The sequence below is a fragment of the Aulonocara sp. 'chitande type north' Nkhata Bay genome, linkage group LG22, assembly GCF_057382095.1.
Source record: "Aulonocara sp. 'chitande type north' Nkhata Bay isolate Kocher_YH1m ecotype deep benthic linkage group LG22, A_spYH_male_GT1.1, whole genome shotgun sequence".
Taxonomy (NCBI): domain Eukaryota; kingdom Metazoa; phylum Chordata; class Actinopteri; order Cichliformes; family Cichlidae; genus Aulonocara; species Aulonocara sp. 'chitande type north' Nkhata Bay.
In genome coordinates, this window is record NC_141364.1 from 18,336,412 (window position 1) to 18,356,309 (window position 19,898).

Here is a 19,898-nt window from a genome sequence, read left to right on the forward strand (position 1 = left end):
GGGCGGCGAGTGTGCTTGCCAGCGCTGGCCTGTGTTTCAGGGGAATTCCTGTAACCCACCACACCTTTCAGCTGCCTTCATTAAAAATGACTGATAGTTTTGGGGTGATATATAAAGTAAAGCTACCAGGCATTTGTGCATGTTTGTGTATATGTGTGTGTGTGTGTGTGTGTGTGTGTGTGTGTGTGTGTGTGTGTGTGTGCACAGACTGACCTTGGCCCAGTTAGTTTGAAGGCATTTGGGAGGAAAAGAAAAAGGGAGTGTGGAGAAAGAGAAAACAAAGATTAGAGATTTTAAAGAGTCTGTGTCTCTGACGGGATCTTGTTATTCACTCTGACCAGAGGTTTTTTTTCTCATTAACTGTAAAAAGGAGGATTGTTGAATTGAGTGTGCGTGGTCAAATTCTGGGATAACGAGTGATCAGGAGCGTTTGAGCTTTTATTTGGTATATTTGGCGTATGAACTCCCTGTAACTATCCAGTGGAATAAAGGGAAAGTCTGTTGGACTCACATGGCGGCGTTTACCTTAAATACTGAGATAAAACAGCAAACTTAACCCGTTCGTAAGACGTTTATATATTTTCCACCTTCCACGTATTTTCTTTCATTTAAAATTTAAAAAATGTGATGAAAAACAAAGACAGGCCTCCATTTCTTTGTCTTCCATCTACCTGTCAAACCACGGTGGCCACGGTAACATGAGCCCCCTGTTATTGTCTCCCCCCCCCCCTTCTCCTCCTGCCCGGTGTTTTGTTTGAAACCAAACCCTCCACGTCCCCCCTCTATGGTGGCGACCTGACTTTACACATGAAAAAAAAGAAGAAGAACGTGACCCCGCTTCCTGTCTCATTTGTTCTCATGGAGGCCCTTTGTTTTGTTGTATTCACTGCCTTAAAAAGAGTAGGCACATCTGGCTGTGGAAGTACAAGTTTCACCACTTGTTGCGCGCGCGCGCACACACACACACACACACACACACACACACACACACACACACACACACACACACACACACACACACACACACACACACACACACACACACACACACACTGGCAAACCGCCACATCTTCATCCAAGCTCATCACAGTCCCCTGAAGAGGGAGCTGTTGTTTTATTTGTGCCTCCATTCCCACAGAGGGTTAACACAGTCTTATCCCTACTTCTAATTTTAACTTCTTTAGTTTCTAATCTGTCATTTCCAACATATGTTCATGATTTTCCCTGCAGTCGGGCAGTGATCTGCAGGTCTTTGTGAGACGGCGAATAGCCCGAATCAACTTCTTTTCTGTTTTTGCTTTATGTTCTCTTCAGCCCATTAACCAGTCTAAGCTCGTCTAATAATATAAGGTGAATAATTAAAAGAAAAAAGATAGGATAAAACCTTGCCTTAGGTCTGTGTGGGAGTGGGCACATATGGGGAAAATTCTGCCCTCAAGCCTTTCCGTCAGAGTCGCTCTCGCTGACTTGTTCGGTGTTGAAAGAATATGAAATTCTTCTTAACCTAACCAAGCTGTTAGGTGTGTAAACTGCATCAAAACACAACAAAAACTAAAGCGAGTCTTCAGATTGTGGACTGTGTGTATTTTGAGACCGGCCTGATCCTCCTGTTGGTTTGGCGTTGCACCTTATTGGTCTGCAGCTTGAAGACTCCAGCTCCAGTGAGAGCGCAGAAAGGTGCATATTTCACTTGCTTTATTGGATTGTCCTTACAGATTTTCCAATATGTGATTGCACACAGTCTGTTTGACATTTTACATTTTTAAAAACATTGTTAGTATTTTAAAAACATACAGACCAAAATAATTAGATTTTATAATTTAGAAAGTTACAGCAGCTTATTTATTTATGTTTATAAAAATTTATACACAGCCACAGTTGTGTTATCTTTTGTGCTGTCTTTCTATTTTTAATGAAAACTTTATTTTCTTTAGCACTACCGCATGCATTTAAATTTAGAGCTGAGGGCAGGAAGGGGTAAGAAAAACAAAAAGCAGCATGCAGGTTTATAATTACTCTGCTGCCTTTAAAATAAAGTGTGATACTGTAAGTGTCTTTATAATCTCATGGGTCTGTTGTCAGTGGACAGTGATGTACACTCTTATTTAGTTTCTAAAATAAATACCAGCCAAAATCACTTAAATCACTTTTCCTCCTCATCCTGATGCTCTGGTTGAACTTCAGCAGATCTCATTGGCATCAGTATGTTGAGTTGCTGTCATGTGATTGGCTGATTGGGTTTGTGTATTGAGTGTATGTAAATGTGAAATCATCTTGTGGGAGGGTTGTCCATGAACAGTGACATATTTGCATTTTTAGAGTAAAAGAGCTCGGGGGCAGCTGTAAAGTGAAGAGAGGTAATTCGATTTGGTAACGCTGCTTGAACAGAAGCATCGGTTAAAGCGTCCGCGGCCTTTGTTCAGGTCATTTTAAAAAAACAAAACAAAAAAAAAACCTTATCAGTCTCTAAAGGTTTAGCAGCATTAACAGCATCTATAGTGTAAACTCATTTTCCATTTATGAATAGCCAGCAGCAAGATAAAATTACATGGATCCATTTCATGTAATCTGCATTAGTAAACAAGGCCTTTACCTCCTCTCTAGTTTTCTGTTGATGAAGCTATACATCCAAGATAATGTTCCCTTTAGGAAGCTCCAGGGATCGGATATGAGAAGATGTTTTATTACAAATAAAGTGAAGTAAGAATATTAAAGCGCACAGAGACGCACACAAACATGCCAGGGTATAAAGTTCATTTCTCAGAATTCACTTACCGATCCATTAACCATCCCACCCTGTCTCCTGTGTCACATGTATCATGTGTTTTAACGGGCCTCTCTCTAACACACACACACACGCGTGCATGCATGCTCTCCCCGTGTGTTTAATTACAGCCATAATAAGCACTTGGATGGAAACTAAGTTTGATAAGGCCACTAATGACAAATGCGATTTGGGAAATTCCCTTTTCCCGCTCTCTCAGCTTCGTCCTCGTCATCTCATACATCACATCTTAATTATGAGTCTTCCTAATGTGTTTTCCTGGGATTTACTCTTTCATATTTCAAGATTGACAAAGCGCCCAGCAATTACTGTCTGTCGTTGTTACCGTGGATATAATATCTACAGTCACATGATGGCCTCCCAAGGTGACCAGGAAGTGGGTTTTTCTAATGGTGATGTTGGGTGGCTGGTTGGGGGAGATGGGGGGGTCAGGGGTAAAAGTGGCATTTGTGCGTGCAGCTCCTTTTCTTGATTTATGTGGAGGCTGTAATGACATCATATTCAACAGCCGAAAGGGTAATAAATTAGATATCAGCTAATGGAGGCTTAGGCTCTTCCTTTGTTAGCGCGCTCCTGTTCTCTGCTCACATCGCTCTTTTCTTTTCCCCTGTGAAGTAAATACGCTTTTAATTACTTTCACATAAATTTTAAAGTGTCGTTTATTCACAGCGAAACTACTGACAAGAAGATGCTGGCATTAAAGAGCCTCTCTACAACGTAAACCTGTCGTTGCATTTATATTTAACTTCTTTTCTTCTTTTTCCAATGAAAAGTCACGAAATGTCTTTTAAATAAAGCTTCACCTGTTTTATGTTTGTGAAAACTGCTCCTCAGATCTGATCAGTAAAAGTTTTTTTTATCAGAATTGTGTACATTCGACCCAGTGCTGGATCCATTTTAGGGAAATGACTGAAGTAGATTGCTAAAGTCCTGGTCACGCCGTCCTAGAGACCACCTGTCACTGGTGAAGTTGCTGCCAGCATGAAATTGGTCATAAGAAGGAATACCACGCTGGAACGAAATCCTCCCCACAATCGCTTCAGTCAGGAGTAGACGGTGTGCAAGAAAGACTGCAAATGCTTGCAAACTAGTCACTGAGCTTCAGTGAACTTTGAAAAGGTGTGACGCAAACCAGAAACTGTGAACACTCACCTTCAAAGTAAAAGCTGCATCTTTTGCTGAGGCATAGCTTTAAAAGTTTTAAGGTGAACGTTCTCCGTTTCCAGTTCGTTTCACACTTTTTTACTAAAGCTCAGAGAGTAAATGGCGAGTCTTTGCCGATCACTTGGTGTCTTCAATGCAAACCCTTGGCGACCGTGTCAATCTGCTAGGGACCAAAGAGCTCACAAGGAACTTTTTGGCGCTCCACCCTCACTGTGACCACTTTCACCTGGTAACAGGGAGCAGCCTCCAGCAAACACTCACCAACCTGTCAGGACATACACGTTTCCCTACCCTGACTGGTCTCTAGGCCAGTGTGGCTGACACATTGCTGATCGATCACACTTCCTCTCTTGTTGCTTCCCAGAGGCCCACTCTGAGTCAGCAAGAACGCTGTTCTGGGCAATGAAACCCGCTTTTAATTAACATTTAGTTACCGTTTCACCTGAGACCGCAGATTTACTTATTACCTTCCAGCAAGCATTCCCGGTAGAGATCATCTTTATGTGTTTGAGTGTTTTCACCGCTGCATGGACGTGACCCTGTCAGTGGCTCATCAGCATGCAGTCATTAAACAGCTGCACTCTTCTTTTAGCAAATAACCAGTCGTCTTTCTCCGTGTATAAACATTTTAGGAGAGCTGTCAATTATCCAAACACTGACCTAAAATTTCTTTCTCCTGTTCCTGCTGCCAAAGCAGCAAAACCGCACCTTGTTCTTCTCTGCAGGCTGGTTCCACTCTGGAAAACTTTTAGCAGATAAAGCTAGACTCACATTTTCTTTCCTCTCTGTATCTACACACAAAACGGATGCATTTAGTAACCTTAAGTTTCAATGTCAGCTGTGTTTATTGGCTTCTTAAACTGAGTCAACTTGAAACCGAGCGTGTGCGCCTCAAAACCCTTCCAAAAATAAACACTGAGAACGACATCTAGCCTTTGACTGTGGTATTCAGCGGTGGGTGTGACAGCGGTGCTTTGTTCTGTCCATTAGAAGAGGCGGTGAATGTTATTACATGTCCCCGCTCTCTCATTTTTCCTTCCTGCCCTGTTGTTTTGTTTTTTATCAGTAGGATCGTGCACAAAGCAGAATACTGCAACACTGCAGAGACGATCAATATTGAATTTTTTTTTATGTGACTTCCTCGTATTTCTTCATTATTATTATTTTTTTGCATGCATCAGTAATGATGCTGGGTGTTGTTGTTATTGTTGTTGTTGTTGTTTTTTAACAACAGGGGTGAAGTGTGTCATCTCTGCAGCCTGCAACATCCTGTGCAGTAAATCAGTTTCCTAGTTTCTATTTGTATTTTATTCTGTTAGCTGTTTATTTTTCTTAATGGTGTCTGGGTGATTGCATCAGTCAAACAAAAAAACCCAACTTGAATGTAATTAGCAGTTTTTGCTGCAGTCATCGCAGCAGCAGCAGCATGGAAACCTCAACATCTGCTTTCCCTCTAAAAACACCGGGCCGAGCAGCGAAGAAGACAAACACATGCTGAGCTCTCGAGCTTCCTGTAAATGGTAATGTGCCTGTAGTGTGTTTATTGTTATCCGTTTTAAAAAGAAAAAAGTGTAATAGTCTGGACTTATTTGTGAAGAAGAGAGTTATCAGGTCTTTCTCTTTAACTGATTGGAAGCAGCTCAGTAAAGTTTTCTTTTGTTTCTGTTTCCACAGGCGGTCGGAGGAGGAAGTGGATATGGACAAAGTGACGGCCGCTATGGTGCTGACGAGCCTCTCTACCAGCCCGCTGGTGAGGAGCCCACCTGTGAGAGTCAGTGGTAAGCATCATTAGTACTAAATAAACAGCCGTAAATAAATATTTCCTTTTTATGCGTCACTTGGCTATTTTTCTAATAACATAGCAGAAGTTTTATGAAAAGCGAACTAAAACAAGTCGCTGAGCCAATAATTTGTGTGTTTTCCTGTACGCTGTGTTTCATTCCCTCACAGCTGTTATCTTGTGAATGCATGTGGAAGCTTAAGGTTGATAAATTACTGCCACCTGCTGTGCTGTAGGATCATCTCATCAATGAGCTGTGGAAATCCAAAGAAAAGCACAATGAGTCTGGATCTCTGCCACTCGGCAAAGTGGCGGAAGTCCAAAATGCCCCACAACCGCAATCTCGTGAAACCATTTAGGCGGTCTTTGTAACCAGCCTGCTGTCCTTCCAGCCGAGCAGACGCGCAGCCAACCACCGTGCACGTGGTGTCACTGCCGTACGTCATGCACAGATGAACAAACTGGGCTTTAAATGCTAACTGTACACTTTTTATCTAAATGTAGTCATGTAGTTTGAGATCACACAGCGTGCACGGAACACAGAGCACTGCTGATATCTCTCAAATGAACCAGTAGTCTTGTTGTTCTGACCACTCAGAGCCTGTGCTGCTGCTGAGCCACATCCTCTTTTATGTTAAATGTTCTGCCGAAGAAACGAGTGAAGAGAGAAGAGAGAGGCACCCTGCCAGGAAGCAGCTTCACTAAACCAAACTGGGTCTCTGTCTCTCTCACACACACATGTACAATCACTGCAAAGTTTTCCCCTGCTTCACTAAGTGAAATGCCTTTTGTGGCTGATATTCAAAAGAAACTCTTCTTTGATCTTAAAAAAAAAGAAGACCTTGGAAGTGTCTCGGTGGAATCACACAACAGGAGAGTAACCTTTATTTTCTTGTGTCATAGTGAAGACTGCTTCTGGGAGGCTCTTTTTTTGTGAAGTGCAAATATAGCTGTCTGAACCTAATTGGATGTCTTGATCTCATCCTTTGTTGTGTTTGTAGCATTTACAGATATAACTAAAGAAGTTTGAGCTTCTGTTAGATAAACTCTCCATCTCCTGTTCCTCTGTGTCTTCAGAGGGTCTGAGTGGATCGTGGAAAGACAACGGCTCGGCCGGACCCTTCACCCCATCGAGCAACAGCTCCTCGGGGGGCTACTGGAGCTGGTCTGCTCCGAGCGATCAGTCCAACCCCTCCACACCATCCCCACCGCTCTCTGCAGACAGCTTCAAGCCCTTCCGTGTACCCAGCCTGGGAGGGGTGGGGCCTGGCCCCGCAGGACCTGAAGACCCCATTCTGGATGAGCAGGACGGGAGCAGCCTGCTCTTTGATGAGCCCATCCCTCGCAAGCGCAAGGTGAATAGAGTTTAGCTGGGTAAAAATCCTGTGTGGGTTCTCTGGATACTCCGGCTTCAGTCCAAAGACATGAGTTTAGTGGGGTTTGGTTAATTGGTGATTCTAGATTATCCATGTGAATGTGAGTCTGAATGGTCGTCTGTCTCTCTGTGTTAGCCCTGTGACAGACTGGCGACCTGTCCAGGGTGTACCCTGCCTCTCGCCTTGTGATCTTGATGCGCTTCCCCTGTCTGACACAGATGGTCTTTTTAAGGCACATTTCTTTTAAAGAGAGGGTGGAGGAGGGTGAGGCCACTGAGGTGATCATATTAGCTATATCCTTACTCAATGACAGAGCCAAGAGTAGGACAAAAAACACATGAAACGGAGTGTTTATAGCAGACTGAGCCGACTCCCTGTGAGGGATTACTTGTACATGCGTTGACCTCGTGATTTGAAATCTTTAAAGCGAGTATCACTGCTGTACAGGGAAAATCATATACACAGAAAACAAAGACGAGCATCAAATGCCCCTTCAAAATGATGAAAACCACTGCACGCTGTGTTTTCCCAACACGATTTTTCGAGTCAGTTGAATTTATGCTAATATCATCTCGATGGTTCTGTAAATTTAGCAGAAAAGAGACGAAGCCAATAAAGATTTGAGCCAAACTCAATGGTTAAACTTAATTTTTGTTAGTGTGTGTTTTTAGACTCAAAATACTGTTGAAGAACTTTAACTGTACAAAAGCAGTTATGCTTCATGGATAACAATCAGCAGCCAAGTTACCTGGTAAACATCTGCCATCAATGCAGCATCAAGAGAAATAAGAATGACTGTCAATCAGGGAGTTATCAGCACTGGATTATTTCTGATACAACCATATTAACATGGTAGCAGTTTTTCATTGTTAAACATCGGCACTGTTAGTAGTTAATCATCACGGGGTTAAGGGAAGGAGATATGATGATATGTTTCCCAGGTGCTTTTGTCCCACTTGTGGCTTCACTTTTATTACCGTGTGGTGCATTAAAAGCTTTTTTTGAAGGAAACAGTCACACTGATCCTGATAGCAGGCATATCTGGAGGTAAGAATAAAGGTCGTGAACTTGTCTTTGAGATCCCGCCACATGTACATGAGCTGGTTGATTTCTCTTCTGCAATATTAACCTATGAGGTTACTGATGTAATTTAGTTTCTGATTGATAGGCGGAGAGGGAAATTGGACAGGAAAGGACACAAAGCCTTTTTTGCTCCGGTCTTGAGTTTCGTGTCACGCGTCCTGGCCACACACACACTTTCTTTCACACTAATCATTTCACCTCGTCTCATCACTACGCGCCACTGACAGCTCATCACATCTACACCACGCTGTCACTCGTTATTTTGTCCGACGTATATTGCGTCGCTCTCTCTCTCTCTCTGCCTTCATCTCGGGGCTCTCCTCTGCTTATCAGCGCTCCTGTGTGCCAGTTTGCCGACGGTATCATCCATCTCCCCCTCCTTTCATTCTTTCCTCTCCCCTGCTCTCGCCTCTGTTTTCTCCCCTCTCTCTTCCGTTCTCGCTGCTTGAGTGTGTCCTCCCCAGACATTTGTCCTTAATAATTACTTCCTCAGCCTTCACGTGTAGCTCCTCTCAAAAACACAGTAATGATTTGAATTCCCTCAACGGCAAACAGAAAAGATTCTGCTGGCCTAAAAAAAAAAGAAAAGAAAAGGGGGGGGGAAATCGATAGACTCTTTAGTGAGCTCCACGTTGGCGCAGTGTACTCGGATAATTGGGAAGATCACAAAGAAGGGCGTGGAGGGAGGAGAAAGAGAGGGAGAAACGGGAAGAGAGATGAAGGTTGTGGATGAAAAATTAAAGAGTGACTAACAGGAATTACATGAAAAAGGAAGAGAGCGCAGACGGAGGCTTGAACAGCGTCTCCGAAAGCTCCTATAATGTTGGCTTAACAAGTCGCACTCACACAATCTATACGTGCAGATGCCAGGCTTCCTCGTGAACTTATCTACATGCTACTCGCGTGCTCTTGTTTTTCTCCTGGCAGCGCCGCACCGTTTGAGGCTCCCCATTTAATTAACTGTGAAATGTTGCTTTAAAGGGGCGCACACGCTCGCCAACACACAAAATCGGCTTTTGTTACGCAAAGACAAAACAATGCAATCGGGGAAGGGGGGCACGTGATTGCTGTGTGTATGTGTGAGAGTGTTTCTGAAAGAGAGAGAAAATTAGAAATAAAACATGTTGTCAAAGTTAAATCAGCCTGCTTAACAATAGCTTGACAGACGTGGCTATAAGACCGTTTATAATAGCTCGGAGCGAGAGTGCAGGAGGGCAGGGAGGAAGTTCACGGGGCTCTTTTACTCCATGAAAACAATACACGGTCTCTGTAGGGCGCCGGTGGTTTAATTACATTAGGCAGATCAGAGACACTGGAGCATCACCGCCATTGTGTCCACGGTAACACCAGAGATAGATGCTGCATTAAAGCTGTGTGTCTATTTTGTTTTCCTCCCTAGTTTTAATCTACATCATTTCAAAGTGACACTTTATAGTGTAACGCAAAGACTTTAAATATGGTATCATAAACTGATCACTCTGAAGGAGACTGCAAGTCCTTTAAATCCTTTAAATTCCCAACGTAAACATGGCATATCTGCATTTTAATCTAGGACAGGTATGACGTTGAACAATGAATACTAGCAGGGTGTTAGTGAGGCAGTGCAGCAGCATGTTTAATCTGAGAAATTTCATTTATCTCCATATATCGCCTTAATTTTGTAAATTATGGTTATTTTACTCTAAAAACAGCCCCTACATCAGAATGTTGTAATTTCTATGTATGTGTTTGTTCGTTTAAAATAAAATGGCATGTGATGTGCAAAAAAAGAGCAAGTTGCAATTTAAATTTTACACTTTTTAAATGGATTATAATAGTACAGTGGATATATTTTTTTGTACCTACTTTGCTACCTGAGCGAATTTTCATTTCTGTGCAGTCTTAAACGAACTGTAATGTTATCAGTGACTTTATACTGTACATTGTCCACTTGATTAGGTACACCTGCTCGTTAATGAAAATGAGAGTTTTTCTATAACCTAAAAAATTTTTTTTCTGTAACCTTTATCTGAACATGTCTGTGGTGCAGATAAACTTTTTCCGTGTTAATGGCAGATATTAAAAACACATCCTTCAGAGAAAAGAAGCTTTCATGTGTACGATTTCTTGTTATGTACCCTGCAGTTGTTGCGTGTGACTCTCTGAAGTTGGCATCAGAGCGCCAGCGAAACACTGATGTGCTGTGTGTCTCCTGCAGAACTCCATGAAGGTGATGTTCAAGTGCCTGTGGAAGAACTGTGGCAAGGTGCTGAGTACTGCCGCTGGCATTCAGAGACACATCCGCACCATCCACCTGGGGTAAGACACAGACGGTCTGCATACACACCTGAGATAAAGTCCACTCGAAGCCTCAAAAACGGCTCTGCTGCTCATATCCTGCCTCTGGTTGATGACTTACAGGTTATCAGCATAGTAATATGTCCCAGTGATACTGGATAGATGGCTAACCTGACCTTTAGGTGGAGATTTACATTCATGATGTATTTCTGTCTGTCCTGCCCCTGCGCTCGTCTCCCAGTCGTAACTGTGACTCAGACCTCAGCGACGGTGAGGAGGACTTCTACTACACGGAGATTAAGCTGAACACGGACTCGGTGGCCGACGGGCTGAGCAGCCTGTCCCCAGCTTCGCCCTCTGTCCTGTCTCCCCCGCCTCCTCCCCCGTCTCCTCTCCCCTCGGTCAGCCAGCTGCCAGACTCCCATAAACCGACTCAACCCTCTGACACCAAGGAGCCCCACGCCGGCGGCACCACGCCGCTCAGCCGCTCTGCACCCAGCGCTCTCTACCTCATCCACACAGACCATGCCTACCAGGTGATGAAGACTTATGTGCTCTGTATACGTCCCTCAGTTTCTCACACATTACTATCGAGGTCCTTGTTACGCTGACGATGTGTCACAGTGTTCGTAAACACACTAAAGATCTCGCAGCGACTTGTGGTCCCTCCCTCCCTATAGCAGCTGTGCTAACAGTTGCGGTCTATCAACACACAAGCAGCAGGTTTGAATAATTAATTAAAGGTTGAAAAATGACACAATTTATCTATTTTAGCCTCGGTTTTCAGATTATTGTTTGAAGAATAACCGCCATTAGCTTTCCATTAATATCTGTGCATCTAATATTAATGCAGAGCTGCACGCTTGAGGTCTGACATGAGTAGTTATGTTTCTGATAAAGGCCAAAAATCTGCCTTGAAAAAAACCTTCTTTGAATAAAGTATATTTATCCGACCATTAAAATCTACCTCACCTAGAAAATAACAAAAGAGGGTTTTTTTTAACAAAAAAATGTAATAGAAAGAGAAATCTGACCCAAAAAAAGAAACCTCCTCTGGGTAAACTCGGTGTCAGAAAAGATGGAAAAGTCCCATCTCCAGCCAATCAGTAGCCTGCAGTATAAACATGTAAAGGACAGGTGTAGTTTCTGGGTAAAAAAAAAAGGGAAGTCATTCACCTGCTTTCTTTCTAATGGCCAGCAGGGGGACACTCCCCTGGTTCCAGTTGATACTAAGCCTATGGGGAACAGACCCTCAGCTCTGTTGGTTGTGACATCATTAACACTTTTCTGATTAGTTTATGGTCTTGAGCACAAAATGATAATTTTATAAATTATGGCTTTAATTGGAAGCAAAAAAAGAGATTAAAGCAAGGTATGCTTCAGGGCGCTTGATCATTAAATCGAGTTTCAAAGCAGAAAAAAATGTTCAGCTTGAGGCTTCGTAAGAGGATTTCACTAACCACTGTCTGACATCCCAATACAAAGAAGCTCTGCATCAATTAACAAATACTAAAATAAATAAAAGTATTCCAATATGCTGAATTTAAATAAAAGTTAAAAATAGTGACCTTTGACCTCTGCCTTCAGGCCACGGCTCCAGTGTCCATCCCGTCCAGCAGCAACAACAACTCGGCCGGCTCGGCGTCCACCAGCTTCACTCCCACCAACAGCTCCAGTTTCAGCATCTCTTGGCAGTCGCCACCCGTCACTTTCACCGGGACCACGGTGAGAAAGCCTGGCTCAGCCTTTGCTTTCACGCAGCTCGTCTTTCTCTTATTCATGATCTGCTCTCGTTCTCCAGGTGTCTCCCAGTAAAAGCCAAGGATTTGGTGACCAACGTTCCCAGACCATTGCAGTGCTTTCGTCCCCTCCCAGAGCCACCGCTGCCCTCAGGTACTGGACTCTCACAGAGTCTCACCTTATGACTGGTTATAGCTTCAGTTAAAGGTCGAATTAAACCTTTCTCTTTCAGCTTGTTTGGTGCAACCTGAAAAATGGAATAAGGCTCTGATATGTGTTTATCTATCTCTGCAGTAGGGCTGAACGATATATCGCATTTGCGATAATATCGCGACATGATCAAGTGCAATTTTCTAACCGCAAAGGCTGCGATTATACTCTGGACATGTCCAAATTCATGGGCTGCATCCTCCTGAGGCCGCATTTGTAGACCGATTACGTCACAGCGACGTGCCGAAGGCTGTCCAAATTACTACCATATCCCAGAATTCATGCGGCCCAGCCAAACTCCAGTTTCCAGCAATGGCGGCCGCTACTAAGTTTTAAAATTACTCATACTAATCTTTCTGGGTCACAAAATAAACTTTTAACATATTTTCAGGCGAGAAAGTAGTTGTGTAAACATCAAATATCTGCTCGGTTTATCAAGATATCCCATATTTGCAAAAGTGCTTCGACGTTTTCAGAGGCGTCTGCTACCCACCAGCTCGACAGCTAGCCGGGAGCTCGAGGGTTACTGATGCGGCCGAGAACGGCACAACTCCCGGCACATCATTTTCAGATCACCGCGGAGTTTCGCTGCTCGGGTTAAACGTAATATATAAGTCACTTAGACAACCTAAAAATGTTATTGTTGGGCTTTTTTCAGTGTTTTGTTTGTTCGTGAGTAAATCGGTTTGGCTGAGATTAAAGTTATTAGATTAGATAAAATAAAACTTTATTAATCCCCCGGGTGGGTTCCTCCTTGGTTTTCACACAGCTGACTAAACGTCAAACAGAAAACTTATTAAACAGAAGTATGAGACAGTCGAGAATTTACACCAGTGTCTGGTTATATTTTAGATAGCAAGAAGCAGACGGCCGAGTTTATTAAACTCCACCGAGACAGCGGTGACGCTAATCAGAACTAGACCGTCCAATTTCACGCCTTTAAATTTTAAAGGCGTGTTTGTGTGTGTTTTTATACAATTGCTATTATGTTTGCACTTTATGTGTAATGTTACTGACTGCAGAGATCAGTAAGATGTGTGTATTTTTTATTTATTAGTTTTATTTATTTAATATTATTTTTTAATTGAATGACTGTCTAGTAGTTCACAGATGTCGAAAAACTGAGTGTGGTAAAGCCACTGATTTTTTTTATGTATATTTCTGCAATCTGCACATTGTACTGACTTTCATTTGAATGTTTACACCAGGGTTCCTTGTCAGCACTTTATGCTCAGATGTTTGTAAGCTAAAAATAAACTATTGTGTATGTTCAAATATACTGTTGTGATTGAAGAAGTAAAATAAAAATGTCAGTCATCAATTCATGCATCACCTCATGTCATCATAACAGAGGTCTGTCTTCCAGGAAAGAACAGTTTAAAATTAATGTAATATAGTATTGGCCATACTATATGATGTATTGCTTGTCTTTGTTTAATAATACAGAAGACAAAGACCTTAAAAAATAATCGCATATCGCATCGCAATCGCAATATTGGGGCAAAAAATCGCAATTAGATTATTTTCCATAATCGTTCAGCCCTACTCTGCAGTCAGTGGCGTAATTAAAAAGAACCAGTTAGCTTAGCACAATGGTGGGACTGGGAGGAGACAGATGTCATGTTTTTCTTAGCAAAAAGGAAATTTCTTCCAACATATGGACGCACCTCAAAAAATTAGAATGTAAAAAGTTGAATATGTTCCATCAGTTATTTAAGAAAGTGAAATTTTAATCTATTTTAAACTCATTACATAGAAACCATCATGCTTCAGCATTTCTGTTTTAACTTTGATAATTGTGGCCTACAGCTAAAAAATAAACATATCTCACGTTATTAGAATATTTCATTTTGAGTTTGAGTAAACTGCTATGAACACGGTTTAAATAGTGTGTGCCTGTCAGTCTAGTGCAGCGAACACAGCCACAATCATGGGGAAGACTACATGCTTTACGGTCCTCCAGATGACGATCCTCTACGATCATCTACAGCCCACACAGGGAGAGTGAGCCGCAGAAGGTCACTGCTGTAAAGGCTGGCTGTTTGCAGACAGCTGTAGTGGAGGATTGGAGTACTGTGGGGAGGACTTGGGACCTCCCCACAGTACCAAAACTGCCAAATATTTTGCTGACCGTGTTATTGCTGTACCTGATTGGCCATTGACCTGAACCCCACAGAGGAACTATGCGCTGTTGTCAGGAAGAAGATACACACAAGCTGAGACAGCAACTTCATCTGCAAACATGTGGAACATGTCAGATAGATTTGTGTTCATGTTAACCTCTAACATGTTGTACTCTTCATGGTTTTCTGGTTTTGGTTTTCAAATGTATGCTTTTATGGCGGACAAAGTTTCAAATAGTGAGGTCAGTGTAAACACGAGTAATCTCTGTGAGCTGAAAACTCGTGATTGCTCTTTTTGCTCGGTTATGACATCTTAGATGATGTCCCTAAGTAGCTCCACCCTCCTGCGGCTTTGAGGGGCAACCAGTGAGAAAAAAGCTTTCTTCCAGGGAGGCTGGCCTTAAAGGGACAAGAGCTAATCAGTTAGTTGCAGTGGGCATCTGGGCAAGACGAATAAGAGTCCAGGAATAATAACGCCCAGTGTTATAAGCGTTGTGCTGTTGTTTGTTATGTCGTTAATATATAACAGCTTCATGTGCTGTTGGTCTTCATCTCTCCTCCAGTCGGAAGGTGCGTGGCGAGGGGAAGAAGTGCCGTAAGGTGTACGGGATGGAGAACCGCGACATGTGGTGCACCGCGTGCCGCTGGAAGAAGGCCTGCCAGAGATTCACTGACTGATCGTCCCCCGCAGCTCGCCAGACAAACAAGCCATGCAGTTTTCCAGCTGAGGAAAACAAGGGGAAAAGGGGGGGGGGGGCGTCATCCTGCATGCATTCGGTTTTCTTCAGATCAACATCGCAACTGTCTGTCAGCTATGGCCCCGCCCTCGTTCTCCGGCTCCGTCCCACACCCCACCCAACCTCATCAGCTCCACTGAACCATTCTAGCTGTGGAAGCAACCGCAGGACGGCAGAGTCACCTTTCACATCGCCGTCCGGGATTCCCAGCGTGGGCTCGCCATTCCCTTCTTTCCCAGTTTTTGGGAAAACCTCGGTGCAGCTAAACAGTGTAAAGAAAAAAAAAAAGATTTCTGCAGTTTTTTTGTTTTCTTTTTTTAATGTTGGGTTCAGTGTTGCATCTTTCTATGTTTTGTACAGCTCTGGTTTTTAAATGAAAGTCTTGTCAAAGAAGGGGGTTGAGAAAAAGGCCAAATGATTTTTTTTTTTTTTAAGTGTGTGTTTTCTCAAAAGATTAGAGTAAAAAACACTTTTTTATTCAAAAGAAGAAGGGAACTCTCTGAAGTCCGTTTTAAGAAAGCTATGAAAAAGCACGTGGAGGTAAAGCTCGCAGTTTTTGTTCTTCCTTCGACTTGTTCGTCCCTTTGTATCCAATTCTGGACTTTGAGGTGATCTTTTATCACGGTCCCTCACGCCTCCCGGACAGCACCGAGGGAATGCATGACAACTTTGCAACCGAAAACTCCAAAACTTTATCCTGTCCTTCACGTTTTGTTTTGGTTTTTTTGGTTAAGGTGCCATGTTTAGTGTAGTCGGTGTCATTTATTTCTTTTTCTTTTTTTTTGGTGAAACTAAGACTGCTTACCTACCTGCTACTACGATGTGTGTTAAAGACCCTCCTCATAGCACTGGAAGTCAGCAGCAACGTTCAATGCAGTCGCCCTCGTGCACCAACTTTTACTCCAACAAATTAAGTTTGTTTACATCTGCCACAAAGGCGTCTCCCGATGACCTGATATCCAAAAGAAGGGAGGGCTGAAAACCCAAAGTGAGATACTTTTTGTGTAACGCAGTTCCTTTGCGGTCCCTTTTAAAAGCTGGAAGTGTTTCCGCGTCATCTCCTGACTGGACGTTACAGAAAGAGTAATAATATTTGTCCGCCCGCTTGCGGCTGCTCCCCCTTAAATTCTCTGCAGCAAGCTTTTGTTTTCATTTTGGGAGAGCAAAGCGGCACTTAATTAAGTCACTCCTTTGGCGTTTAACTTAATTCACTCAGAACGCAAAGCTTTGGCTCACGAGAGTCTGTGTGATTGGCTGCTGAGGTGAGAGCAGGTTGAAAAGCCTCCTTTCTTCCGCCTCAGAGCCAGGAAGTAGAATCACGAGGCCCGAGCGTTTACAAACGCGGACCAACTCTTTCCATCTGCTTTCTAAGATCGTCCTGAAAGCCTCGACCTTTTTTGGGAGGGTTTCTGTCAAACACACTCTCTCACACGCACACTCGCGCACAAACAGGCTTCATCAGAGTTTCTAAAAACCAACACCAGCTGATAAACTCACACACACTCGTCCAGTTTAAGCGCCTGAAAGTCGTGGCGCTCTCTTACTTTTGATCAGCTGTTTCTAGTTTGTTCCTGTATCCTGTATATATTTGTTTTCCTTTTACGCTCCTTTTTTTGTTTTAATGACCGCCAACCTCTGTCATCACAAATGCCACCTTATGAACGAGCCGTGCTGTAGGCGCAGCCTTCAAGTCACTCTTTGAAAGGCCATCGTGCTTGTTACAGTGAGGTTTTGTCAACATGTTACTGTTTAAGTCAAATCTATTGTCTGGAAAGAAACAGTTGCATTCAAAACTAAAAACATGAAACTAATTTGTTTTTTTGTTATTTAAATGTTCATACATATGAATATACACATCCATATATATATATATATATATATATATATATATATGAAGTGTTTATGATTTTTGTTTTCATGTTCTGCTGAGGGAGACTCTTATGTGGCGTCATCAGCTTCATAAACGAAGCTCGTTAGGCTCTTTTGAGTGAGCGTGACCCTCACATTCCCGCCTGGAGCTCCTTCACGTTAACGCTCTCCACTGCCGGCGCAGCGTCAAAAACTGCAGTTGATTAAAACCTTTATCATATTTCCAATTCTGCCACTCCGCCCCCCTATCGTTCCCCGCCCGTGTCACGCAGGCCCGCCTGCAATTAGTTTGATTGACACCTCAGTGTGTTTGCGCTCGCTGGCTCTTGTGTGTGAACTCTGAAGGAGCCCCGGGCAAAGCGCGTGTGTGTGTGGAGGGGGGCTGCTGCTGAAGCTCGGTGCTCCTGCACTCCCCTGAAGCGTCTAACGGCCCGTGGCGTTTCTCTGTCTCGTCCACTCCTGATTTGGCCGCACTGGGGTTTAAGGATGTTTTAGTTGAGGCTGAACGGGGCTTCTCCGTCTCAGCGTTTGGATCGTTTTCCTCCACTGATGTTTAAAATATATTTATATATATTTGGCAGCCAATCAGATTCAGTCAGGATCCTGTCCAGAAACGAGTCCCTTCAGTTGTTCAGATCATTCAGAGCACTGGATAATTACAGTGGCAGCATTTCCAGGCAGCTAGTTTTTCCTCTCTCTGGGTTGTCGAGCCGATCTCACGGTTGACAATAAGATTTGGCCAAAATAAGCTCATCTCACTCCCTCGCTTAGAGGTGATCCAAAAAAATTACTTCAAAGATATATTTGCTGCCATATTTCTGAAACCCGTCCATGTTCTCTTGGATCGTGGGGAAGCTCGATGGGATTTGTTTTGTGGACCGTGGCCTGATCTGAGAACATCTCGATGGCCCAAAGATGGCCTCGTCGTGACGGTGCTTTCAGAGACACTGTGCCAGGGTTTGTCTTTGCATGCGTCCTGGTGCCCTCGGCGGAGGGAGAAACAGGTGCTAAACACTCAACGCAGTGCTGTTTCTCCATTAACTCCATTTTGTAAACATTGTTTTGCTGTAGAACATGAAAATAAAAATTAAATAAAAAAACCCACCCAAAAAACAAACAAACAAAAATACACGGTTGTTTTTTTTAAATGCTTTTATTTTGGTGACTTCTATTGATGACTGTTTCCTCGCGTCTGCGGCTCAGCCCTGTGAATAGATGGAAAACACCGGCAGAATATTAAATCGGCTTATTTTCTATTTCACATTGAATCTGAACTCTTATGTTCAAGCTTGGAAGTTATTTTCTGTAACAACAAAGAGCTTCAGAATAACAGCTGATGAAAATCGAATCACAGTCCATGTACTCACTGGTCCTTGAGCTTTCAGGCTTCATCAGCAGGTTCGGTTTTCATTGAACTGCAGATCTTTTCAGCTGTGCAGTCTCGGTCTGCTCGAGTCTGAGCTTCAAAACGTACTCAAAAGAATCAAATATTCACCGTGCAGGAGGGCTTGTTTCATAACAGTCTAATAATTGGTTCATTAATAATCACCACAGCTGGTAAAATTAGGACTATGGGAACTAAGTTACATACTTATGGGTTGTAAAGTAGCTTAAAATGGGTTGTTGCAGTTATACTCATATTAAAATAATCAGACTAACAAATGTGATCCCAGCCAACCGGAAACATCTGCTTCAGAAGACCCGCTGTTCAAAACTGCTGCTTGTGAGGGGCAGCCAAGGTAGAAAGCTGGCTAAAAATGAAAGGGGCTGAACTCATCAGGCTTGTACTGTAGCCCGTAATATAAATAAGGATTATTTCAAACTGTGAGTCATGCAAAGCTACTCTAGCAGAACCAGAGAATAAAAGGCTCATTATAGGAAAGTAGCACAATAAATAGGTCCCCTTTTAAATTTGCCTTTTATCAGTGCTGATGAAGACATTCAAAGGCTCTGGATGGAGTGAGTAAACGGGCAGTTTTTTCTTACCGTATACCGAGCATGATGAAATTTGACATAACGTGCAGACATATGGCTGCAGCATCTTGTTATTTAACTATCAAATGGAGATATTTGCAGAGATGCAGAATAATTTATAATTTACTCCCATTTAGATGAAAATAGCAGGGGGGGAAAAATCACGATGTTCATTTTACCCCCAAATTGACAGGTTAATGATGTGCAGCACACCATATGGCAGCATCGCACCGATCAGATAATCTAACTTGTTCATTCATATTAATCTGATCTCTCAGCCCTGAAACCTGATGGGATTTTGGGGGGTGGAGGCGTAAACACGAGTTCAGAAATGGGCTATCATTATAAACACGTGTTCACACAGCTTAATTAAAACGGTGGCATCAAAGGCCCACGATAGGCGGACTTGTTGCTCGAGAGGGAGCCATATGAATACTTATGAGGACTTTCTTTGTTTTGTTTTGTTTTTTCTTGTCACACGGAGCGGCAGCGGCTGGTCTGGCTTTTGTTCTCTGTCGTGTTTACTTCGCTGCTGCCTATTAAAGGGCTGAGCTGTGATTTATGAGCCGAGTAAAACAAGACAGCATTATTCTACTTACGGACGATATAAACATCAACTCTCATGAGCTATGAGGGACCCTGTGTGTGTGTGTGTGTGTGTGTGTGTTGCACTTTGGGCTGTCACTGCTCCTGAACGGTGGCAGCTTTAACAGCAGTTCACGTGTTGACAGTTTTATGAGGACCCCTCGTTTGTGTAAGCTGATCCTTAACCAGATCAAT

The 19,898-nt window shown here is 43.0% G+C and overlaps 1 protein-coding gene across 1 annotated transcript in view; it reads left to right on the top strand.

The window, feature by feature from the left end:
* Positions 1 to 15,762, top strand: part of znf704 (zinc finger protein 704) — a 57,417-nt gene extending 41,655 nt beyond the window's left edge. Inside the window, exons 3-9 of the mRNA XM_086279742.1 lie at positions 5,624 to 5,727; positions 6,807 to 7,084; positions 10,386 to 10,486; positions 10,707 to 11,001; positions 12,053 to 12,190; positions 12,267 to 12,358; positions 15,102 to 15,762. Coding sequence (XP_086135868.1) covers positions 5,624 to 5,727; positions 6,807 to 7,084; positions 10,386 to 10,486; positions 10,707 to 11,001; positions 12,053 to 12,190; positions 12,267 to 12,358; positions 15,102 to 15,216 — 1,123 coding nt within the window. The 3' untranslated portion in view covers positions 15,217 to 15,762. The remainder of the gene's footprint in view (positions 1 to 5,623; positions 5,728 to 6,806; positions 7,085 to 10,385; positions 10,487 to 10,706; positions 11,002 to 12,052; positions 12,191 to 12,266; positions 12,359 to 15,101) is intronic.
* Positions 15,763 to 19,898: the final 4,136 nt, after the last annotated feature.